We start from the raw sequence: 26592 nt of genomic DNA, 5'->3' as shown, positions 1-26592 counted from the left end.
CACCTACATTTTATCATCTTGTTTTACCATTTGAGTGCATCTGTGCACTCCAGCCTCTGCAAGGACAGCTACTTCTCAGTTAAGTACAGCCAGCATTCATATAAATGTTGTTATAGCCTTGGTTAAATTGTTAAGTCTGGAAACAGCAGTGGCAGGACCACGGTGTAGTTTTCCACCTTTCTCCTAACTCTTTTCAATTTCTATTTCCAAACTGTGAGAATGTATGTGACAACTTCTATTGAATAAAATATTGATTTCTTTTTTTCTTCTTCATGATATCCATATCAAAATTCAAATCTAACAAATGCTTACAAGGAAGTAAGAAAGAATAAGTCATTTGTGGTAATGTCTCTACAAGTATAATTTAAAGTGCTGGATGCCTCATTTTTGTACAATCACTAAAATTTTAAGGACCGGGAAATGTAGTTCTTCATTAGTGATTCTTCAATAAACTTTATGTCTTACACTGAAAAAGCTTTAGAGGCAATTCTTCCATCAGCACACAAGAAATTTAGGTGTGTTGGCATTACTGGAAGTTAAACCTGAACATCCCTCCAGGGCTTAAACAAAACCAGGACAATCTCCCTCTCTTTCAGCTAGTCCTTATCAGCTGCTAATCAGAATTTCTCCGGTGAAAAATATATTCTGTAAAATATAATGAATCTACAGCAGGAAAGTATGTGAGAAAGGCTAACTGTTGGAGGTCATTTAAAATATTCTGCTGTCAAAGACAGTTTTAACATTTTTGTCATAATGCTGTGATGGTGCACAGCATTGATCACTTTCCATTAAAGTCATAAAAAGTACTGATATTTTCTAAAAGAAAAAAAAACTAGGAAAAAAAAAGAGGAAAAAACCTGCAAACACTTAAGTTACTGTCATAAATAACGAGTTCAAGGGTCCATAAGCAACTTCTTTCCTCCCTCCCTCCTTGACCAGTATTAAGATTAAGATCATGCATGGCTAGAAATTTTAGATGCAGTTTCTTAGTGGGGACTTGAAATACCTTTAGAAAAGCCTGAGCTACAGTGACCAAGAGCCATCACTGCCTTTTCAGTGGCCAATGTAAAGATACATGTGTTTCAATCCAAATCATGCCTTTGGTGGCCCTGAGCTGGATAAACCTGCAAGGTAGTTTATTTTTTTGTGCTGTACAAGCTCTTTATGGGCAACATAGTTTAACAAAAAACAAAAAAAAGGAAATGAATTTCCCTTAGTACTTATTGTAAGGGAAAACCAGCTGCTTTTATTCACCGGAAGTAAATTAACTTCTTTGTACAGTGGAGTATTCAGTGCGCTCCCCTGCCATAAAAAAACTCCCCACCTAAAACAGTAGGAGCAGAGTAGACATAGGAAGGAAGCAGGAATGAACCTTAAATGAGGGAGTGAAAGGTACAGACAGGGCACAGATATGCTCTGTGATACAGCTGCAGCCTCAGAGAATTCTAGCAATATCAGACAAGTGATTAAATTTGGAACAAATCAAGACAATGTGAAGGTACAGAGCATGCAGAGAGCAGGACCTGGGAACCTGAAGGATAGTCCTGACCTGCTGGAGGAGAGATCTCTAACAATAAAGAGTGGCTAAATGTGCAGTGAGTGACTGAAAAGCTTTGGTGGCCTCTGCTGGCAGATTAATTGTGCAACGGGTGGTCAGACAAAAGGACTGGCAGTGAGGCAACACAGTGTGTCAAGAAAGTGTATTATACTGCCTGCTTTCAGTGAGTTCCAGATGCAACCCTGAGACATTAAACAGTGTTAGAGAAGCCCCATGACAACCAGTGGTTTCACACACAGAAATCAATGCTAAGCACTGATAATTTAACGTGAAACATAAAGTTCTAAGTTTGAGTGATGAGCATAAAGCAATGAACAAGTTTAAAATGTAGGTTCTTTGATGTATGAAGCAGTATTATGCTCTCTGCCTGGAGAGCCTCTTGTTTAATTAAATCCCAATATGCAACTAGCATTCCTACAGAGTGCTGCAATAGAAGTAACACTGATGCTAGTCCCTGCTGCTGGATCTTTCCTGGACTTGTAACCTATGAAAAACCCTCTGATCCTCCACTTAGGAGAAGAGAGTTAAAGCAGTGACAAAGCCACTGTGTGAGGTCATTATCTAGCAAAATCTGACTCGAATATAAAACCGCACTAAAAATCTGCAAACACTAGGATGGTTGGAATGCTAAGGGAAGGTCCAAGAAAGTCAAAAGCCTTGAAGCACAAACTCATACATCAAAACCGAGATAAATCCTATGGTGTATCTGCTGCCCCCGGTAGCAATAAATTACCAGCAGCACACATCTGTCTGCCATAATTTCAGCCTCTTCTTAGCATTCCAATTTTAGATGCCATCTGCAAATAAGCAAGTCAGCTGATTTAAAAATGTTGAGGTCCTGCCCCTTTTCAACTTGCCAGCAGAGCTGAGAGGGGTCCAGTGCCCACTGCCTTTGATAGCATCCAACCCTCTCCTGGGGGTTCCCATCGAGGACAAGCCTTGACTTTGCTGCAGTGTATTTCATTCTGCCTAGTTGAAAGCATGACACCAAGAAGGGCTGCACATGCTCTCTCTTTAAATTACCTAAGGTTTTATAATTTTAACAGCCTTCCTTTAGGGTACACCTCCCTCCAAAGTCATCTTCTGAAGCAAGGTTGGCATGTCATGGTGTAGGGACTGTGCAAACCACTGTATCTCTCTCCCTTCTATACCTTTTTTCCTTCATTCCAAAGGCAAACTGACACTAAAGTTTGCTAAATTCTCAGATTTTAAGTACAATAACATAAGGTAAACAGAAAGGACAGTAACCCAAGTTATTATTCTCCACCAAAGAGCTCACATTCCATGAAAGGGAAGTGCTCATCCTTACTTTTACCAAGAAAAAACTGAAGCAAGGGCAGAATATTTGTCCCACTCTGAGTGACGTGTAACTACTGCTGGCTGCTCTGAGTTCACATTAGATTCCCAAGACCACACTTACACTGGGAGGTTAAAAGCAGGTTGAAGAACATTCTCTTGATGACAGAAGTATCTGGCCTTAAAAATCAGCTATGACCTAAGATAACAATGTGATAATGTAAAGCCTAAATCACTCAGGCTATATCCCAGTATAACTCAGGGCTTAATCCAGGGATCAGGACATTCCCCTCAAGTGCTAACACAAGACTTTTATCCAAATTTTAATTATGTCAATGCCACGAAATGCAAATCAACCTTAACTATACTTAGGTAAACATGTGGTCAATCAGTGCTACCTGGTAATCAAACTATATCATTGATAAAAAAAAATAAAAGATCCCAGTATGTCAATCTGCTTATTTTAAAACCAGCATAGAACTACACAGTGTAATGTAAAGATCATAAACATCAAACTCTCCAGACTAGGCATGGGAAAACTACATGAAAATAAACAAAAGCACTAAATAAATAAATGAATGAAAGCAAATTACTTTCCTAGGTTTACTTAACAACACTAATACAGAAATAAGATAAATCCATTCTACTGAACAAGAAATTGAGTCTGAAGATAATCCTTTTTCTCTTTCTTTTTTTCTGTAGCCTAGAGGTCCTTTGTACTCCCATTGAAGTCGTTGCTTCAAATGATCCATGCAGCACTCGCAGCATGATATTATATTTATTTTATTGGGAAACACAATAATCGAAATGCTAAAATAAATCTTCTTCCTATTATTTGATTCAAGGATTAAAGTATTGAAGTGGCTAAGCTAATTTATTTTGATTATCAGCCCATTAGTCTTGGCATTATAAATTAACTCCACAATTTTGACAGAGCTTCCAGCTATCTAATGTTTGAAAACCTGATTTTGTTTAAGCACATATCAGCTAGGATTTATTTTGGAAATTTCAATTAATCAGTTCTGGTCAATAAAAAGTTAATATAAAATGGTTTACTGTTAAATGACATTGGCACTCACATATTTGCTCCGTCCTACACCAGTTAAAAAGCCATTGCATATTCCCAGTTATAGAGCTCAGAGCTCCGGCTGCATTTTTATAGCACCAACTGTTAGTTAATTTTGTTAGCATAAACACCCAATAAAATTTTATGGTGTGTTCAGCTCTCATTAAAGATGAAAAAGAGTGGCAGAGAGCAGCACCCACAAATAAACAGGGAGCAAGATGATTCTGTCATCACTGATGCCCAGAACTCATCCAGATTCAGGGCTGGGGGCTCCGCGCGCCTGAGGACTCTGCAAGGATACGACACATGAAATCCCAAGCACCACTGGAAACCCCCTGAGCTCCACACAGCCCTGCCAGAGCACTCCCAGCAAATATTTAATTGGGGGAGAACGGTCTTTCACCACCCCCTTAAAATAACAGCTGTTATAGGCAAAGTACACCCTCGCTGGTGCACACTTGCACAATGCTACAAATCGCACAGCTCCTTTTGCTCCCCCATACCCAAAACATCCTAGAGAGGATGCTCCATCAACTCCAGGTTGCATCTTATGTTAAATTCCCTCCAGTCAGGGAAAGGATAACCTCTGCCAAGAGGTTTTTTGATCACTCGGGGCATTTATAACATCAGCCTGGCCATCTCTCTTTGTCGTCCCATCCTTCAAAGGGGCGTTTGAACTTCCCACTGAAATTTCGAGTCTTGACCTGCCATTATTCTTCTTGCAAAATTTCCTGTTAAGGGGAACTTTACAAGACAGCTGACACTCAGACAGTCCCAGGAAGCACTCAAGGGAACATGGCTGGAATTAACTGCCAAAAGCCATCAGGTTTACAGGTAGAATTATAGAGAAAGCAGATTTCACTGTCTAAAATAGTAAAAAGATCAAGTCAAAGACTTCCTACAGCCATTACTCCTAAAATCCTTAAGGGTGGGTTGCATAAGGCCTTAGAAATTTCTAAAATCATCTTTCCATTTACATTAACAGAAGTAAAATTTCACTAAATTCAGCACCTGTACCAGATACTGTCAACTGACAACTTGCGGTTTACAAGAAAGACAGAGGATGCAATAAAAATCAGTTTCAAACACTTCCCCTTAAATTCCTTTGCATTTTTCTTGATTTAGAGTTCACCATTCAAAGTTCTGACAGGCTTTGCCTGTGCAGCTTTATGAAAGTTCCTCCCAAAGGACCAAGAAGATAGAGGATCTACACAAACAGGGGAAAGAGCTAAATCAACACTACACAGTCCCACTCCATGTTCAAAATGAAACCTTGTTCCATAAGGGGCCAAACAAACCCCTGGCTTCCTAAAGGGCAGAGAATACAAGCCTAGAGATCTTGCCCCCTTCTCTGCCTTCTTTTTCCTACTGACACTTGTACTGGACAAGGTACAAAATACTTCATGGAAAGGGATATGCTTGTGGGATGTCAGGAGCACACACTAATAAACCAGCTTGCTTTCAAATGGACAGTGATTAGTACTGCCTTATTTACCAGGGCAGACAAACTCAAATACAGTCTATCATCTTTACCTAATCTGGAATTTTCACAATATTTGAGATCATTATTACTCATTAACCTTAGAAGATTTGATGGTTTACTCCCAGCACCTTACTTCCCTGCCTGTAAAACCAGAGCAATTCTACCATTCTCACAGCTTTTTGCTTCTTATTTTCAGCTTAAACCATGAACACTGAAGGCCAAGCCACTTCTGTCTGTATAGGTTACAGCATCCAGCAGGACTGAGTCTTGATCTTTTCTGGGGCTCTCATGCAATGCTGTATTAGACTACTCTGAAAGCTGATCTTTTGAGATGGAAGTGTACTTTCTAAGAGACTGCCCTCTGTGCAAGGCTGGATTTTGAAGATAGCTGAGTGATCATGTTTTAAAGCCCCGGCAGCTACATCAAGTCCTACTTTACTACTTATTAGATGTGAAAGTCAACCTTGCAATCCCACTAGAGCATTAAAATTGGACAACTTGAAAATACACTGCTTAGCTGTGCCCATACATGGTAACTTACCACTCACAGTAAAATACATTGTGCAAGTAAAGCTGAAGTGCTTTCCGCTTCAGCAATAATACAGAGGAGCCAACACAGCTTCCTTATCTTAATTTTCCGCATCCAGGAGTCCTACAAGTGCTGTGGCTCTATTGCCTCCATAACTTTGGAGGTATCGAATCTCTCTGCAATTAAACCAACATAAATAAGTAGTAATTCAATTGAAATCAGTGGAATTCACAAGAGGGAAATAGTTCATGTAAAAGAGAAGATAATTAGATTTACCCAGTGTAGATGCAATAATCTCTTATTAATCGCTTAAGGAATAAACCACTATAAAAACAAACTCTCTCATATCCTGTTAAAAGGACATTACGGACCTGCTGACCACAGCTGTACAAATGTTGCACTGCCCCTTTAGACCATGGCAGCTGTGCCAGCAATTTGCTTTTCTTACAGGTTAACTTTTTTCTTTTCCAAACAATGAGAAAGCAACCAGGGGTACAATCAAAACCACATTTCCAGTTCAGCTTAACTGAGTGTACTTTAAAAAAGACTTTACATTACTGCACTGAGTTGTCTTCATACCCAGGTTCTTACATGCCAATAATGCTAATTAGGACAATTGTTTGTTCTTTAAAAGAAAAGAAAAAAAAATCTGTCCAAATGATTTGCTGTTATCCTTGAGCATTCATTATTGCTGATTAAAGGTTAGGTTACAGTTATTCAGGTGGATGTTCTAACCTCAAGACTTTGATTCAACAATCTTTTCTTAATGCTTACATAATCACCACTGAGAGAGGAAATGTTGTTGCTTAGTATGTGCTACAGTCCAAAATGTTTCCTCTGTCAACACTGACAAAATCCATGATAGAAACATGAATTATTTGCTCAGGTTCAACTCAGCATTGTTTCCTTTTATCATAAAGCCTGAGTGACTCTTATAACTCCAGTTGAGACAGGAAAACACTTCTCTTCCACCCACACATCAGGATTGCAATCAAGAAGAGTTTAAAGCCTAGAACCACAAAATAAGGATTTAAATGGTTAATAAAACGTCAGTGCAATTTAGGTGGTTAAATGACTGCATTACCTTCAAAATACATAAGCTATTTGGGTACTCATCAGTGGTGAGCTGCTGGGGGCACAAGCTGTGTGTGAGTGTTAGGCAGAGGAGCTGGACTGACACTGTACAGGACAACAAGGGTTGGATTTGAGAGACCTGATCCAGAAGACATACACTGACCATGTCCAGGACTGAGGTCCACACAAAACAGCAGAAAAAGCTATAATGATTTAAAAAAATGGTCAGAGACAAGTCAGAAGAGACTGAATAGCAGCAGGGTTTTGCCAACCAGCATGTCCTAATGTACCGACGAGGCTGCTCTACAGAGCTCAGTGTTTAGACCATACCCTCCAAATTGTGCATGTCAGCCAATGGTTTGGCTAAAAGTGTTCTCATCTAAAATAAAGAGACAGTGCTACAACCTCCCCAGGAGTCACTGTCGCATTCCATCATTCCCCATCCAAAAAACAGCCCTGAACTCTGCTCTGGCCCTTCTCCAAAAGGAGAGATGGGAGGGCTCCTGCCATGGAGCCACCTATCTCCTCCTGGGTCCCACAGTCCTCAGAAGAATGGAAGCTGAATCCTCACCAACACTTAGAAGGACACCAAATCCTGCTCATGGGACACCTCCTTGCTCACTGTACCCAGATCAAGGATGCCAAATACAGTTGTTTCTAAAGAAAGAAAATATCCCCAATCTTTTCTATAGATTTCCCTCCCTGAAGACAGATGAAATTGGTAGTCCCAACATGAAACAAAGTGCATTCTCACAGCCTCTTCCGTGGTACTAATTTAAGAAAAGAAGCTAAACTAAAGACACAACTTCTGTGCCTTGCATAGGCTGGTGTGAGGCTCTGGACTGCTGAACAAAAGCCAAAAGCCAGGAGCTGCAATATGCAGTGCTGAAAAGCCTGAGTCCCCACACAAAGTTAGTCCTCATTAGTTCATTCAAGAAATCTGTAGAAATGTGACAGCTTGGAACTGACACCCGAAATCTTATGCCAGAATCTCAATGACTTTCCAATAAGTTGCACTTTCTTAAACCGGAGTCAAAGCCTGCTCCCAGCCCACACAAGAGAGGTGGGTGGTTTTGTACAGATTCAGTGGCTGTAGAGCTCACCACTCCAACCACCCGAACACATCAGAAATCTTCCTGTGATGTAGCTTTTCATTTCAGCATTGGGGTGAATCCTCCTGCCTTCCTCCCACAAATTGTCTTAGAAAAGGTAATGGGATTAGTCACAGGCAGGAAGAGCATTAGAAGATGTATGTCCACAAACTATTTCTCAAAAATAGTTGTCTCAAGACAATAAATCAGTCTTACAATAGCACTCACAAGTGTCTTAGAGCTAAATTTTGGTTAAAAACAGCTAAAAAAAGGACAAAGAAATGTCAAAAATAAATACACATTTTAGTGGGCACACGTAAGCATGTGGAATTACAATCAAGCTATCTACTTAAGAGCTTTAATTGTATCCCTCTTTTAAAATCCTACCTCCCTTGCACACCACAACTGAGCAAAGCTGTAAATCTTGCAAAAGAAATGTGAAGTCTAAGTGCCCATTGCCTAGTGAGAGGGAAGCTCAGAAGAAGCCAGGAAGCAGAGTGACCTTGCCTCAGTGAGTTGGCATTGCCATTTGAGTTGACACAACATAACAAGTTATTCTTTTGGGGAGGGAAAAAAACCCTAACAAATTGTTTCATGAGCAGTGAAAACAACAGTGTTTGATTTATGATTAAATATTCGCTCAACACACTGCATCTCGCAAAGATCCCAGTCCTCATGCATGGCTGCCTCTTTGTCAGCCTAAACTTTCAGTTCTTCTGGAAGTTTCTTTTGTGCTCCTTCCTTTCCCCATTCCCTCCCAACCTTTTCACAGTCCGTGATGGGCAAAGGACAGATCCTGATGCAGCAAGCCATGTGCAGACTGGGCTGCCTGGACAGGGTGAATACAGATGGAGTGGCAAATTTCCCCCTGCTTATTCCTCTACTCAGGTATTAAATAGTCCATCTCTATTAAGCAGTTGATTTCCATGACACTTTCAGCAAGCTGACACTTGCAACACTTCTGTTGGTCTGTCAGTTTTGGTTAAAATTGGCTGTGAGTTCAAAAGTCAAGAGATTAGGAAAGTCAGAAAAGTCCTGTTTGTTGTTCTGTTCTTTTTTTTTTTCTTTTTTAGTTAGGGTTTTGTTGGTTTGTTGTTTAGAAAAATAAACCAAATAAACCAGATATAAAACATCTCAAAAGAATTTCTGTACTTTAGAAGTCAGTGCCACAAAAAAACTTGGTTATTCTGCCCCTCATCTACTCCATCACAGACTTCTTTCTGATCAGTTACCTGATTTTTCAGCCCCATTTGATAAAGTCTCATTTCTGATCTCTGCAACGTTTCCTTACAACTAAATCAGTCATGCATGGAGTTTTCTGTGTTTTAATTAAAACCTGAAACAACCAATCATGTCAATCTTCTGTCTTGAAAAAAATATTTATTTCCCATGAAAAAAATATTCAGATCCTACAGCACTTCAAAGTGAGACAAAGATGCCTTCCAGGTAAATACAAATGTATAATTATCATGTGCTAAGAATATACGCATTTGAGACCCATCTCTTCCTTCTGCATTAAAGTGTTAGGTCAGCAGCTTGATACAATAAATTATTACTGATATGCAATAACCTTAGTTGTTCAACCCAAAACCCAGAACCAGAAAGTGCAAAGAGAGGAGACCCACCACTGAAACTACAGGCAAGATCCATAGAGGATCTTTAATTTAAGGCCCTTGAATTATGCAAAGAGCTTTTGTACGGGTTCAACTTCAAATATATGATTAGTCATGGAGCTAAGTAAATAATTTCAGCAGACTCATCTAATCTGTTTGTTTACTTCCACAGCCCTCATCATGTTGCATCTTTTAATACTCACATAGCCTTATGATTAGTGAGTTTAATCCTAAAAAGACCATATGAGAAAAGAAGGCATAACTGCATTCACTTTGCAGAAGGGAAGGTATGAGGCAAATCAGTGTGCCTAAGAGTTTGTAGAGTAAGGTCTGCACTAACTAGACATGAAGTACACAACCAGGTGAGCAGCAGCATCAGCACTTCAAACAACACTGCGACATGAAGTCTAAAGGATAGAAAAAAACACCAGTATTAAGAGATAAAATAATAATAATAATAATAATAATAATAATAATAATAATAATAATAATAATAATAATAAAAGAAGTTAACAGCACCATTTCTGATAAAAGGTAAATTTTGCATTTCTTTAAGGTGCATCCCATTACATATTATAGAATCATATCACTTTACAAAACACTACACTCAAAAAGCACATGAGATCTTAGGAGGGGGGAGAGGTGTCCACCATAACACAGAAACATAAACACTGAGAAACACTTCAAAGAGTTGCAGAAGAACAACATCAACACAATTGTCTGCAAGAGGGCACATGCATCTGCCTTTACAGCACTGATACACTGCAACCTGAACTAGTTGTATAGATGTTCATTGCTACCTAAAATGGTTAATGCAAATTTGGCCCCAACCAGGTACAAGCACCCAGTTACATTGCTGTTGAAATCAGCAGAGTGCACAAGAAGCAGTTTTATCCCAGTTATTTATTTTTAATATTGCCTATGCAAACATACCACGGCAAAAAGTAAAAGCAGCAGATAAAGCTGTACCTGATCTCACATTACACACCAGCAGAAATCCTTACATTCAAAGCATTTTATCCCGTCTGAAACAGATGGGAGAGTTCGAACCATCCCAGCACTTGATGCTGCGAGGTCACAGTACCCTGAGTGCTCGGTCCAACATCCCCCCAGTCGCAGTCCGAAAGGGTCACCCCTGCGCGGAGGGACCGGAGCGATCCCTGCCCCAGCACCCTGCGGGGCGGCGATTCCACACCCCGGGCGGCGGCGGGAGCCAGGGAGAGATGCTGAACTTCGCGAAGTGGTGCTGGGCTGGTGGAGAGCGCAGGTGCTGCTGCCCGGGGCTGGGGGACACACACTCTCAGCTACAGGTTTTTGGGCCGGGACTGAAGGAGAGGACCCCGCCGCCACGCACCCCGCCGAGCCCCGCTTGCCCCAGTGGTCCCGGCCAGGCTTACCTTGGAGCCCTTCCCGCTGGAGCAGCGGACGTGGTTGCTCACCCCGGCCGTCTGGTTCATGCTGGAGCCGGCGGGCGGGCTGGAAAGTTGGGGTCCGGGCGCGACACTCCAAGGAGCTGCGGTGGGGGAATGGCAGCAGGCAGGGCAGAGCGGGCTGCCCCCGTAACGGGACTCTGCCCCCGTCCGCCGGGGTCTGCGCGTCGGCAGCGGTCCCCGCTTCCCGGCTCCAAAACAAAACCCGAAACACCCCCCCCCGACCAGCCCCGGCACCGCTTTCCTCCCCCGCCCTCCACAGCAGAGGCGAGGCGAGCCCGGTTCTGCCCGCCCCCCGCGCTCCGAGGCCGCCGCGGCGCGGGGAGGGCTCGCTGGGCTGAGCTCGGATCCGCTCCGCGCCCCGCGGGACGCGCCGTCCCACGCCGCGCTCGGCCCCCGGCGGCTCTCACTCCTTCGGTATTATTTAGCTTAATCCCCTTTCCCCGGCGTGGGCAGGGGGAAATCGCGTTACAGCTGCCGAGGTTTCTCCTCCAGGGCTGGGGTTTGACCCGCTGGTGCTCGGGGTACTGAGTCCAGCTCTTTCCAGTGCAATAAATGCTGGGTTGCGTTTTGATTGACAGATGTTTCCTTACGACCAAGCTGAAGGATTTGGGGCTTAGTTTTTTTTGTATAATTCTTTTTCCAGATGTGCTTGAGTTCACAGTTTAAGTTTCGTCTTTTTTGTTTTGTTTTAGTTTTCATTAAATGAGAGCTGCAAAAACAACTCTGTTTTGCTGGTAAAAAATTAATGGGTTTAACTTTAGGGGGATTTTAAACAAACAAACATTAAAAAATCCATGTAATTTCATTATCAGGATATTTTTTCCTATCGCCGTTCCACATCTCCACTTCAGCCCCTAAGGCCAGACACTGCCTTCTCTTTTCTTGTAACAAAACGTGGGAAATTCAGTTCGCAGAGTAGCAAAAGAAAAACCCCAAACAAACAAACAAAAAATCCAACATAAAGTATTTTCAAGCAAGAAGGTCAGGATAACCAAGGCTAGAAGTCTCCATACATATTATTAATTCTATTTTTTTTTCTTTAGGATTAATCTATCATCATTGTTTCAAGTATTTTCATTATGTTCATACAGCATACTTAAAAATCTTTAAATAAATAAAATCCTTCCTGTATGTTGCCCCTTTTTCATGCAAGAACAGAAATGATTGTTCATCGTGAAGCAGTGACAATGCTGCGTTGGAGAAGCCCAACTCCTTAATTTCTGAAGTTCACATATACCAACACATTTGCAACTGGCTGTGTCTTCCAGCCCTGTGGCTAAAATGGATTCAAGGAGACTGCCATGGAGGCAAATAGCAGAATAAAGTGTAGTTAAAAGGTAACTGGGTTAGAGCCACTTGATTTCAGCTCTGAGGCAGGAGAAAGGACCCAAGGCCACCACGTGTTGCAAATAACCTCCCTGTCAGCAGGGCACACTTATTTTGAGAGAAGAGCGGCCATCTGAAGACTTGCTTGATAAGTGAAACAAGTTCCTCAGGGAACAAACTACCTTTTCAGGGTGAGTCCTTCCTCTCCAAGCAGGTCTCCTGTTGTAATGACTGCATTCTGCTCTTTAATCTTGCTGTGTCTTCTTCCCTTTAGCTCAGAGTGCTGCCAGCGAGTCCCTCTCAGGGAAAAGTGTCCTACCAACCTCCATGAGCAGTGAGTGCTGGCACCCTGGCTGAGCTATCTAACATGTCCAGCCCTAAATACCACATTATTACTATTCCATGCTCCAGCCCTCCAGTGGCTTTTAGGTTTTTATAGCTTTTAGATTACTGCTCTGACTGCTCCATTCAAGTGGCTTGGTTTTCATATCTTCCTAAGCAAAATGTCTGCTAATAAATACGGTTACAGACTTTGAGTTGTGTATTTGATGGGCCCTGGCAACATTATATTCTCTCAGTATGGTTTGTTGCATGGAGACATGCAGAAGTACCTGGACTTATTTGCAGTTGTATAAGCAATCAGAACATTGGCAGGGGGAGAGGGCAGGGAGAAGAGATTGGCAAGTAAAACTGCCCAAAGAGATTTTGAATCCATGGCAAACCCTTCTGACCACTACTACATGGACCAGGTGAAAAATCTATACTATTGTTGTCCTTTCTTGCACAACAAATTCTTTGCATTACACAGACTGATCATGGGAGTGTTGTCCCATGCTGATTTATCAGTTTTGCCCTGAAGCAAAGCAGAAGACACCACTCCACTACCCATTCTAAGGAGCAGCCCCCTCTCCGTTCTGCAGCCAGTCTGTTAGAGCAGGCACAGTCTATTTTCATTATAGGCACATCTTGCCTTATGTGTGGCAAGAAAGAAACTGGGAGAGTCACCTGCTCAGTCTCTTTTTTCCACTTAATGCCTGCCCCACTCATGGCAATCTCCATTCTCCCCTAAATCCAAAACAAACCTTATGCAGTAGACCTCCCTTCTATGCAGGAAAGAGCAACTTCCAACTGAGATAGCAGGGAGAGCTCGTAGGTAAAGGCTTTTGTTTTCAAAAATATGAGTAAGCATCTTGATGTTCACTAACCCCTGAAAGGAGATTGCTGAATGCATAGTGGAATAGCAGACTTTGAAAGCTAGGAGAAATTCATTCACTTCCAAACTCTGCTTAGACCTCTCTGTGTGATCTAGGTAGAAAAACATCGCTCTTCTTTGTCCTTCATTGATCTTCCTGCACTGAGAGAGATCCCACCTCTGCCCATCTACTTCCAACTTCCCTAAGGCAGAACATACCTGTGCAGTCCTAAAGAATCCAGCACTGTCTGGACCTTGTTTCCCTGAAGGTCCCTAATTTCTTCAGAAAACCAACTGTGAAATCATTAGTCTTATATTTTTTTAAACTGAAGTGGCTTATACATCTAGAAAAGAACAGACAATTCCACAAACAGCACAAAGTTTTCCAGTGCCTGTGAGCAAAGTAAGTGATTTACAGATTAGTATTCGCAGACTGTTCAGTGAAGTGTGAAGGAACAACAATATACTGTCATATAAGCTGCAGCATATAAACATCCCTTGGCATTTTACACTTTGAAAAGGATTATACATAAGCTCAGCCGAGAACAGTATTAAAAAGGAATCTCAGTCATACTTTTGGGGAGTGTTTAGTAATCTGTCTGCAGAGCAGAGCTAAAGCTGTGCAAAATGAATGAAAGGAAATCCATGCAATCATGATATAAGATTTAGAAACAAAAAAAAATTCTAAAGCCAACATTATGTCATAAAATTTAATAATTTGTCAAGGACTTTTTGAGTTCTGTAAATTCATGCTTCACAAATGAACTCCGTAAAGTTGAGAGAAAATCAAAAGTGAAATCAAGAGCTTTACCCATCTATCCTGTCTCCAAAAGTTGAGTGTTTTGGAGAAATATCCAGTGTAACAAAACCCAAAGATAAAACACCAGGACTGACAAGACTGTTAAATTCACCCAGTTTCAAGTTCCAGTTTAGATTAAGATGAGGACCTTTGAAATATCTCACAATGTTTTTAAGTCCTGTATTGATCTAAATTTAAGCTGTCTGTTCATGGTAACACTGTTCTATGAATTCCAGTTGTTTTCAGGTTTTCACAATAACATGGCAAAGACAAAACACCACTGATTACCTTCACAACTGATTACCTTCTCCAGTATTTTTGGTAGGAAGCTGACTGATAGTCCAACATTTCATCCCTCAGCAATTTTTGACATCACGTGTGACGTAACCAGAAAAGTACATCCATTTTGTACAGATCAAAGCCACAACAGGACCGCAGAATTGAAATGTGAACTGCCACTTGTACAGAGGTCAAAGTATTGCAGGAATCATCAAGGTTCACCTTGCTCTCCACTTCAGAAATGTGATTAAAAGCCTGGTTTAAGGAAACTACTCAGAAAGATGAGTAGTAAATATGCAGAGAGAGCAAAGAGGATGTGAAAATTGAGACCATGGAGTGCTAAAGAACACAATTCTAAAAATCAATGCAGTGATGGATCAGGAACGAATGCAAAAAGCACAGCACGGGAAGGCTATAATTAGATCATTTAGTCATAGCCAGGAGCCTGACTGAGCTTTTTGAATCCACCCAAGTGGACACAGTTAATTCAGACTTTGGTTTGATTGTTAGAGTTCTTCTCATGACAGCAACACAGAGGAGGCTCACAGTATCTTTTAGTCTCTATTGCAGCAATATACATAAAATCCACCAGTACACACAGGGATCTCTCACACGACAGAAAAATGTTGCCTGCAGACAAGGCTGAGCACCTCCTGCTGCAGCTGTGCTTCTGGGACCACTGGTGAGGACTCAGCAAAATGCTGGAAAACAGGAATAACCCCAGCAGCACTTGGACTTGTTCTGTCCACACTGTGTTCAGTGGCTCTGCAGTGAAACTGCAAAGAGACAGTCTCCACTCCCACTTTCCTTCCATTGCTACCGCAGTGGAGGTTAATCAAAGCTAGGGTAATGATGGGGAAAATGCCAGTAGAGAGTACATTAGAGAACATTAAACCTCCCCAGAACAGAGACATCTATATAGATTTCCATGTTTGTGAACAGGCAGAGGAAAAAGAGAGGTATTTTGAGCTTCCCAAAACCTTGATCATGAAGAGCAATCTTTGCTCAACTGACCCTATCAGGGGGTATCCATGTTCACTGTAACAGGGTGAATACCCAAACTGCTGCTGCCAGCCCAGTTTGGTCTAATATCCTGCCCCCAGGAGGGATAAATGTCAGTTTTGTGCATTCAGAGCCAGCTCAAGGCATCTCCACAGTCCCATGCAGGTTGCAGCACTGAGTGTTGGCAAAACCATTCCTGAAAGAAGTTGACCCAGTGAGAATCTGAGAGGTGTGTGAGAGCCAAAAAAACTCCACACTTTTCTGGTTTTGTTCTCCTAATATGTACTCAGAGCAGCTCTTGCCTTACCCCTCCATTCTGTCTCCTCAGTTGCATTTTCCCCTTCTTCTATTACCTGGTCTGTTGTTCCCCCAAGACATTGATGCCTTCAGATCTCGTACCTTTGTGAACAGAGACACTCTGGAGATAAGTTAATGGAGAAAGATATACAGATTAATTTTATTAGAATCTTCCAAGGTCCAAACCCAAGAGGTCTGACCCCTAGATCAGGAAGTTCACAACTTTTATTCCCCTTATTAACATCCAATCACTACCCTTATTTCCCTTGAGAGCCCACCCAAAGGTGCCTGTCAATCTGCCCCCTTCTTCATGGGGGTGGGGGTGGGGGTGGTGGCGGGGGTGTGTGGGTGGCGGTGGGGGTGGGGGGGTGGGGGGGAGGAACTTAGGCCTTCTTCTGTTGTTTGTCTCCTGTTATCTTGCAAGTGGCTTCTCAAAAACATGTGGCCTTGGCTGAGCCTGAGAATAACACCCAAAACTTGTGAGAAAGACAGTTAATATGTGCACTTAGAATTTGAGCAATCTAGCAGAGCTTATATGATTCCAAAACCTACCAAAATACATTAAATTCTTAGGCATCAACATGATGGCAAAAGGGAGCTTAAAAAGCAAGTAACAATTAACTCCATATATGCTGGACTCCTTGGCTGTCCCACAATATTCACCCCGCCTTTCCCTGCCTGCTTATCTCATCCCACTGTCAAAATTTGGAGGAAGTTCAATCTCAAACACTTGAGCACAAGCGTGGGATCTGGAATCCAAGTTTTGCTTTTGGCTCAACTGCTGATCCACTGAGTCCTTTCAGCTCCTCGGACCATCACATTTTCTTCCAGCTGCCAGTAAGCCAAGCAGCTGCTCTAAGGCCCTTGGAACACAGACAACCTGCTAAGTTTGGCAAGGGACTTCGGTGGAATCAAAACACCCAAGTTAGTTAAAAAAACAGTCAAATTCACTTTGGTATTTTGTAGGTCCCACAAGCTCCTAAATTCACTGGGTACCAGAGATGCCCAGAAAGGCCCAGCTCAGGTATCCAGCTTGCATCCTTTGAAGGCTATGAACTTGCCCAGCAGAGAAATCAGGGTTTACAAGGCTAGAAAGCACATGTCCAAGGTGAACATCTGCAGTTCTGGTACTAAGGGCTTTCTTTTAGTATCTCTGGGGTTTGTGCCTGCTTGTGGAACTGCATTTTATATCATATTATGCAGCTGCTAGATAAGCAGTTCTTTGGCCAGATGCATGAACACTCCAGGTGAATGCTCTAACTATTAGGAATGTTTTAAGCATGGCATTATTAAGTAATAATTTACTCATTCCATTTAGTCTACGAGGTCTCCTTATCGAGGAATGTTTTTCATCAGTACCACTCTAGCTCTCACTCTAATTTATTTATACTTAATGGCCTTTCAAAGACATCTCTCCACATTACTTTCAGGCACCAGAATATATATGGGATATTAAATCACATCATGATACATGACAAGTTACAAAAATATTGCATAATTTATATAGATTATAAACATAAGAAAAATCATCCAATAAACTCTGCCATCAAATGTTCTTGAGGCTAGATTAAGGCTACATGAGGCCTTTTAATTTAATGAATCAATGAGAAATAATTTTATTCAAATCTCACCTTTGCAGAAGAAGCAAGCTGTGTGAAGCAGATGAAAGATTGGTATATCTGCACAGAAAATGAAGGGTATCTATCTGGATAAAGCTCTAGGGCTACCTTCACATGGATGAGAAGGTTTTCCACAGTGATATTGTAATCCTGCTGACCATAAGATGGTGCAACATTTTGGCCATGCCTGAGCTGGGCCACATGTTCAAAGAGCATCCCTGACCCTTGCACTGGTCACCACTTACAGGTTTTGAAAGATAAGATCTCTTCTGACAGCTGTCGAACAGTGAACAAAGTCCATGCTAATTAAAAACAACAACAACAACAACAACAACAAAAAGTTTACTAGATACTTCTTATATTTCTCTTTAGAGCAAAATGAAGGAAGATTTTGTGTGTGTGTGTGTGTGTGTGTGGTTTTTTGTTTTGTTTTGGGGGTTTTTTTTGTTTGTTTTGGGGGTTTTTGGGTTTTTTTAATCATTTTTTTCCGGAAAAAACAATTAAAACTTTAAGATACACTGTATCTCAGAAAAAAATGAAATGTGGTTGGAATTACTGTCTTCGAATTGCTCATAGGAGCAGTAATTCAAGTCCATTTCCCTGGACTTCTCAGTTGCTCTTCACCTGTCATGTTGCAGAACAGTTTTCTTTTGGAGAAGCAGCAGAAAACCCAGCATGGAGTCTGCAGTTCCTGAATGGATCCTGAACATCAGAGAAGGATAAGGAGACTTGGATCCACTTTATTAGAATTTCTATAACGGATAACTATATTTTGAAATCAAAACATTAAAACTTTCTAGCAAGAAGTATTAAACCCTTTTCCCATCCCTTAAGAAAATGAGTTTTTTCTCTTTGAGGAGGTGAGGAAATCCACACTGCTCCTACTGTGATGAAAACACAGTATTTTTCAATGGTCAATTTTGATGGAAAATTCCCAAGCAGCCTCAGTTTTCAGTTTTGTTCTGTGTGAACTACTTTTTAGCATGAAGGATGTGCAACACAGACACACAGTACCCCCGAGGCAAGTAAAGCACTTGCTTAGATGGAAAAGGAATAGCAAAAAGACATTTTAAGCCAAGATTCTTGAAACAAGATGAGTTCTTCTGAACGCTTCAGTTATTGGACAGCCACCCTGAAAGACCTTCCTCATTTTCACAAAGTGCTGAGCCTTGAGCTTTCACTCCCTAAAATCAGGTGCTTTTAAGAAGACTTGCATTAGGCTCCTGAAGAGTCCATACAGCAACTTCTGAGTTCTGAATTGCATTTTTAATGTTTATTTGGTCAACTTGTAGTGGAAATAGAAGTAGAGGAGGAATAAAATATGACCCATCAGCTTGCAGCATGTCCCTCCAGTTTGTAGTGGTCTGTGCCACAGCCACCCAGCAGTCAGTCCCCCACACCTCTGTCCAGGCAGCCTTTTCTGGTTTGAAGGGACTTTGCCCTCCCTTTACCCTCCTGTTCTCAACATGGAAGAGAAAGTTAAAAATGTGAGCGATTAAAACATTTTTTCAACCCCAAACTCTTAAGACCACAAAATTTGCTGCAAAATATTCTCTTTTAACTACATCAACACAATGTAGTTAATGAATGGATGTTTGCCCATTTGTTAGGGACAATAGAAAAACTGTTAACTCTGTGTAAAGACTCTCTGTTGTCTTCCAAGATCCACTGTTTAAATCTTCACCTTTTACAAGAAAAGAAAAAGGAGGTGTGTGTGTGTGTGTGTGTGTGTGTGTGTGTGTGTGTGTGTGTGTGTGTGAATTTCGTGTTGAAATAAACTCCAGTGTCTGAAAGCCATAGTCAGGTGTACAGAAACACAAGCTGGTGTAGGTGACATTAACCAGTAGAAGGTGCCCAGAGGTGGTTAATCTGTGTTCCCTTTTTGTGGTATCTCTGCTTATGGCAAGTTGATCAGGGGAGTTTGATACAGCTGTGGCTGATGTAAGATGAGCTGGGGTGGAATATCCATTATGCCTCATTTCAACACTTTGAAACAACCCAACTCATTGGCTTCAGACTTGGGCTGAGACCCCCCCATTGGAGTCCTGTTCCCATCATGGCCATCACAAGTTCTGAAGAAGTCAGAGAGCCTAAAAATGTATTTCTAGAGAACAGAGAACACTGCAGAAGACACATGAAGTAATGGCACTGAAATTATCAAACTGTCACATAATGTATGGAGTGGTTGTCCAGGAATCCATTTTATCTTCCATCTACCATTTCTCAAGCACTTCTTTAACTTGCTTACAAAAAAAAAAAGGAAAAGAAAAGAAAATAAGAAACCCAAACCAACCAAACACACACACATACACAAAAAACACACACAAAACCAACAGCAACAAAATAAAAAAAAAAAAACCAGACACAGTATGTAGTCAGAGATACGTGTCAAAAAGCATAACTGAAATGCTACAGACCTCCCTGATACCAATGTTCTGCTTTGCCAAACAAGTTAGGCTGCCAAAAGGTTGCATTGACTGCTGAACTTGATGGACGGCAAAATCAGGAGTACATGAGGTAAATTAATTTTGTACATAAAGACAAAGATTTATCAAGTCTTCCTTCCCCCTCCAGAGGCAGAGCACCAGAGGGCAGGATTTAGCCTTGAACACATGGTTTGGGGCAACTTCTATTTATCTCCTACAGCCAGAGAAAATGGTCAGAAGAGCAGGATTGGTGTCTCTGCAGTACAAGAAGACAGGATAAGAAAGCTTCTAACAGAACTGTAGCTCCTACTCTGTATTGTGAGGACAAATTTGACCACAGAGGTAGACTCTGAAAGGCAGCTGGAGATGACAATTTCACATAAGCCAAAAAAAATTTTTGCCTTCTATTCTTCATTTTCACAAGACCTTCCACAGCTCCAGAGTTTCAGGACAGGCCTCAGAAGAGTTAGAGCACAGATTTTGGCAGCTGTTCATCCACTGAACAAAACACTCTTGTGTATTTTATATATCACAGTTTCCTACTGAAGCCTGATTTTAGCTGCATATTACAGTCTGGATTTACATTAAATGAGGCTCTGAGCATATTCTTTCTCCTCCATCTCATCCTTAGAGCCCATTGTTCAGACTCACCAAGTGTGTTTACCTGGACCTTCCCTTCCCCTGCTCTTCAGCTGCAATCACATCTCACCCCAGTGCATCCCACCTCTGAGCAGAACTTCAGAAAAGGTCATCCAACCCAGCTTCATGGTTGGGCCAGCTCTGTGAGTCACCCAAACACTGAGGCTGCAATCAAAACTTAGATAGTATGTGCCTTAGGTCAACCCCTCCATCGATACAGTGTTATCTTCATGGCCTCTCAGCTAATTCTGAGTTAACAGAGCGTATAAAGCCCACTGCCAAGGACCAGGTACAAGATCTGTTACAGCTGGAAGTACTCTGATCGTGCAAACCATGAAAATACACATTATAATATTCTATTTAACAGGTCATTTCAGCCTCTATATCTGTTATGGTTTATCTGGGGCTTACTTTTTGTTTGGTTTGGGGTTTTGTTTGGTTTGGGGTTTTGTTTGGTTTGGTTTTTAAAGCAGGCTGTATTATCTCTCCTATGGCTTTGCACAGGAACAAATTTTAGTTGCCAGGGAAGACAAGTTGGGTATCCAACAGCAAGTACATTCAGGAGAATTAATAAACAGCAAAAGAAAACCTTTGAGATGACAGATTTCCTTGCTTCAAGGGCAGCAAATGAAGCAATCATTGCTATAGCAGTTACCAGGAGAATTATTCATGCATTGCTGTGCAGGTGTAAGTACCTTTTCTTACTATTTTTTTTTCCCTGCATGCTGTTTCTTATGTCTTCATCAAACCATTTACAGAAAGAAGTTCTTTTATATGGACTCCTAAATAAAAGTGCAAATCATATACGAGCTTAGAGAAAACTTGACAAGAAGGTGCTTGTTAACTTAAATGAATCAATATTTAACAGCCAGTTGCTTTGAAACATTGACTCTGTCTAGGCGCTACATCCACCTCCATATAACAGATCAATGAGGAATAATTTGCACTATGATGAAGACACAGTTTAACCCCAGCTGGCAACTAAGCACTACATATCCACTTGCTCACTCCCCAACAGCAGGATGTGGGAGAGAATTGGAAGAATAAATGTAAGAAAACTTGTGAGTTGATATACAGTTTAATAGAACAGAAAAATTATTAATAATAATAATAATAATAATAATAGCAAAAAAGTTAGAATATACAAAACAAGTGAGGTCACTCACCAGTTACTCTCATGGTCAACTCAGACTTGACTTGGGGAAATTAATTTATTACCAATCAAATCAGAGTAGAATAATGAGAAATAAAAATTAAAACACCTTCCTCCCACCACTGCCTTCTTCCCAGGTTTAGCTTTACTCCCAGGCTCTCTACCTCCTCCAGTGGCACAAGGGGACAGGGAAGGAGGTTTATGCTCAGTTCACCATACAATGTCTCTGCTGCTCCTTCCTCCTCAAAGGGAGAATGCCTTGCACTCTTCCCTTCCTCCAGCATGTGATCCCTCACACGGGAGACAGTCCTACATGAACTTCTCCAACATGGGTCCTTTCCACAGGCTGCAGTTCTTCACAAACTGCTCCACCATGGGTCCCTTCCATGAGGTGCAGTCTTCAGTAGCAGGCTGCTCCAGCATGGGTCCCACATGGGGTCACAAGTCCTGTCAGAAAAACCTACTCCAGCATGGGCTTCTCTCTCCCTAGGTCAGCAGGTCCCTACCAGGACTCTGCTCCAGCATAGATTTCCCACAGTCTCCTCTGGGCATTCATCTGCTCCAGTGTGGGGTTCTCTACGGGCTGCAGGTGGATCCCTGCTCCACTGGGAACCTCCACAGGCTACAGGGTCACAGCTGCCTCACCATGGTTTACACCACAGGCTGCAGAGGCACTTCTGCTCTGCCAGAACCTCCTCCCATTCTGCATTGACCTTGGAATCTTCAGAGTTGTTGCTCTCACATTCTTCACTTCTCTCTCTGGAGGTAATTACACAGGATTTTTCCCCCTTCTTATGTATGTTATCCCAGAGGCTCTACCAGCATGCCTGAGGGCTCAGTCTTGGTCAGCATCTCCTTCTTGGAGAGATGGACATGGGGGAAGTTTCTAGTAGCTTCTCACGGAAGTCTCTCCACTACCAAAACCTTGCCATGCAAACCTGGTATAGTTATCAACATTATTCTCATATTGAATCCAAAACACTGCATTGTACCAGCCATGAGGAAGAAAATTAACATTATGGCAGCCAAACCCAGGACAGTATCCACCCCTCTTTCTATACTTTTATGTCATTTCCAGGTCCAACATTTTCCAACACACCCCAGTTAATCATGATCACCTTTCCTGTCTTTTGATAGACACACATAGTGTTGGATTGTTGCAGGCTGAAGCCTGTTCTGGTTCCATCAGCACTGTGTTCATCTGGCTCTATCACTAAAAATAATTCTGTCTTTATCTGGGTGATTTTACTGTAATGCTGGTGATATGGAAAATAGTCAATCCAAAACACAACACAATACCTACAACTAGAAAGAAAATAAACTCTTTCCTAGGTGAAATCGGGACAGATGCTTTATAGGAACACTAAACAATTCATCAATAAGATGAAAAATCTTGCAATACAAGCAGAAACTACCTATGTCTAATTAATATTACATGAGTGCTGTCCAGTCTTTTAAAACAAAAACACAGTGCAATGTATGTACTTAAGGTTGCAAAACCTCATAAGGGTTGTGGTCTGTGTTAATTATGGTCTGCCTAGGAAGGAGAGGGGGAAGTTAAGTTGATCCTTTTAGTGATGAATTATTCAAAATAAAATATAAAAAAAAAAAAAGACCAAAAAACCAAGAACAAAAAACCCCCAAACAATTGACTGAATCATTATAGGCAAGCCATACACATTAACCTGGCTCTACATAGGGGTGGTTCTACAGCAGCACACACATACTCTTATTCTAATAAATATATTAAGCCACTGAGATTTCCTTGCTGACCTGATACATTTAGAATTAATTAGTGCAGAACTGATGGGGAGGTACATTATTAAGACATTACAAATATAAAACTCTGTTTTTCTTCATTAAAAGTTAGACAGAAACAGCACCCAGCACTAGCAATCTCTGCAAGTAAAAGTTTATTGGTTGCAAAAGAACTAGATTCCAGTTGGGTTTTTTTGAAGTCATTGGGCCTGGTCATACATTCTTTTCAGGAAAAGCTTTTGGTGAGGCCATCTCAGGATGTTAAAAGAAAATAAAGGATGAATCAGAATTTCTATATATGGGTGCCCAGATGAAATGTGATCCAAAGAATATCCAGACGATGAGAGTGTTGAATCAGCAGTGTGAACTGCTCACCTGAGTTTTATGGTCAAAGACTACCAAGAGTGACTCAGCACATCTATTTCTTAATGTTACAATCAGCAACCCAACTGCTCCTACTTTTTGTTGTGAAGTATTGACTGCAATAAATGAGAACACCCATTTGACACTGAGGGCTACACCAAGTTCTTAAAAACAGAGATGTTAAACCATTAGAAGTTGCCAAAAAGTGCCTCTATGATGCTGAAACAAAAAAACAGACAAGTGAGGCTCATTGAAAAAAAAACCCACCTTGTGAATCTACTTCCAGATTGTGCTTTTTTCTTCCCCTTCTTTTATTTCCCACAGTTAATTTTGGTCCTTTAATAGAGTGTTACACTTCTCCTCTTTCAGGCTAATTAATTTTTTATCTTCCTCATACCATGCAGCACAAACAAGACAGAAAGTTTACTAGTTGAAGAAGAACATGAGGCAAATCAGGTGAGAGGCCACACAAACATTAAGGAAATGGAGACCCAGTTCTTTGGAAGAGAGTTTTCTGGTCTCCAAATTAGGCAAGACTCAGCCGAAGCCTTTGCTCCAGCTGGGATGTTCATAAGACCTGACTTTGACTTGGGTTCTCTCATACAATTTGGCTGCAGCCCTTTCCTCAGTAAGGAATTGCTACAGTCTTGATCCTTCTCCCAGGCTATTTCCATGAATCTCATAACTCTGAGATTCTTAATTCTCCTTCCAATATGCTTAAAAATGTCCAGTTCCTGCAAAAGGTTTTAGGGATAAACACACCAATATGAATTAACTGGGACATGCACAGCATGATCATATTATTCTATATCTCTATCTATATGTATAACTATATATTTTTCTATATATTTAGCAAACTGAATGGAAGTATCTACAAATTGTCTGCCAGTATCTATTTAATTTCTTCTCATATTGCTAATTCCTGATGGCTGCTGATGATATACATTTAGTGTGAGTCTTGCAGTGGGTGATTTAATTTCAGCCTATTTAGTTGTTACTGAGGTACTTGTTCTCTGCATGATAAAGTCCAACTCTTTTTGGTCTCTAGAGGCTTATCAAAGCTTTTATTCTTACTGACTCTTACCTTTGTAGTTGTGGAGTGGGTTAGAAAATTTGAACTGCAGTTCATCTTTGGCTCGTTTTCAAGTTTCATACAAAGAAACTCTTTTTAATTTAGATTTTAGACCTAAGATGTTTTTAGCTGTCTTCTGTGACAGCTTGAGTGCAATGTCCAACATTTCTGTGAACTCAGTAAACTTGATTGCATAGGGAAGAAGCTGTCAACTGAATAGGAAATTGGTTATACTGTAAAGGCTTATCAGGCTACAGAAAAAGAAAGTTAAACTTAAGTAGCAACCTGATTTTAGGTCAGCTCAGGTAGTCAGAAACTATGAATTAAAAGAGTCTCTGAATAGAGAAATAAATAGTAAAATAGAAGAGATTACAAGGATTCAGTTCCTTCTTTTATCTCAGTCAGCAAAAAAAAAAAGAAATTTAACAGATTTTTCTTGCTGGGCTTGCACTATCTCTGTAAAAAAGAAAACCCAAACAGGTACAAATGCAGCTTGTATATATAAAACCACTGGCTTTGCATTCTCTTTCAGTTTATTTGATAAGAAGGTAATACCATTTCAGTGAAGTGTTGAATAGGTTTGTTCTTTTTACAGGCTCTGGGAAGTGTCAGACTAGAATTTTCTCCACTGTAATTCTGTTTTTTTCATGCGTTTTATTTGGTTTTCCCTTCAGATTGATTTTCTCTGGCAAAGAGATTTTCCTGGACTCTGTTTCTGCCCAACTGAGTCAATGCTCCAATTGCCACCAAATCTAACTACACTTCTTGCAATTTTCAGTGTATTTATGCTCAAAAAATATTCTTTTCCCTAGTTAGAGGGGGAAGCACCCAAGACTAGATCCAAAGATAGCCTCAACTCTCACTGGTGCCCTCTCATCTCATCCCAGAGGTAAAGAATGAACATCTTTAATTTGAATGCTAAAACTCACCAACTGTTGCCAGTTCTCAACTGGGGGAGAGTTTGAAAAACTGGAGAACATGGAGAAGGTTGTGTTTGTTCGTCTTTGTCTCACACCCTGGGCTGATGGGCATCTTGCTGAGGCTGATCTGCAAAAAACAGTCATCAGTTGTTATATTCCTTCAAAACCTGGTTGGAGTATGGTCTTCATCTTTCAGAAATAACCAGCTTCCTAGTGTGCTCCACCAGGACCTAGGTTCAGGTTTCATTTATCACAGGTGTTATTGGGTGCATCTTCTACCTTGACACTCAAGATGAACCTGGGATTGCTTTTTGGGAAGAGAGGGCTGGGAAGCAAGGCAGATGCCCTCATATGCTATTGTTGCAGCTTCTCCACTGCATTTGGATAAAGAGCCTCCAGATCCAAAATCATGGCTCAAGTGGCTGTTGGTTGAGGCACTCTGTAGCAGTAGCTGAGGAGGAGGCAGAGCGAGTAGTCAGTGAGTAGTGAAGGCTGTAATATGCTCAAAGGCGGTGTGGATCCTTCATGGCTGCTGAATTATCCAACACGTGTGACACATAAGCCTTGCCCCTGCTGCAATCTCCTTTGTAAGGCAGTACTGATC

The 26592-nt window shown here is 41.2% G+C and overlaps 1 protein-coding gene across 1 annotated transcript in view; it reads right to left on the bottom strand.

The window, feature by feature from the left end:
• DPP6 (dipeptidyl peptidase like 6) overlaps positions 1-11355 on the bottom strand; it is a 547763-nt gene extending 536408 nt beyond the window's left edge. Inside the window, exon 1 of the mRNA XM_071559976.1 lies at positions 11108-11355. Coding sequence (XP_071416077.1) covers positions 11108-11167 — 60 coding nt within the window. The 5' untranslated portion in view covers positions 11168-11355. The remainder of the gene's footprint in view (positions 1-11107) is intronic.
• Positions 11356-26592: the final 15237 nt, after the last annotated feature.

The sequence above is a fragment of the Pithys albifrons genome, chromosome 7 (genome assembly GCF_047495875.1).
Source record: "Pithys albifrons albifrons isolate INPA30051 chromosome 7, PitAlb_v1, whole genome shotgun sequence".
Taxonomy (NCBI): Eukaryota; Metazoa; Chordata; class Aves; order Passeriformes; family Thamnophilidae; genus Pithys; species Pithys albifrons.
The sequence above is the reverse complement of the archived record's forward strand: the minus strand, read 5'-3'. Positions and strand labels throughout refer to the sequence as shown.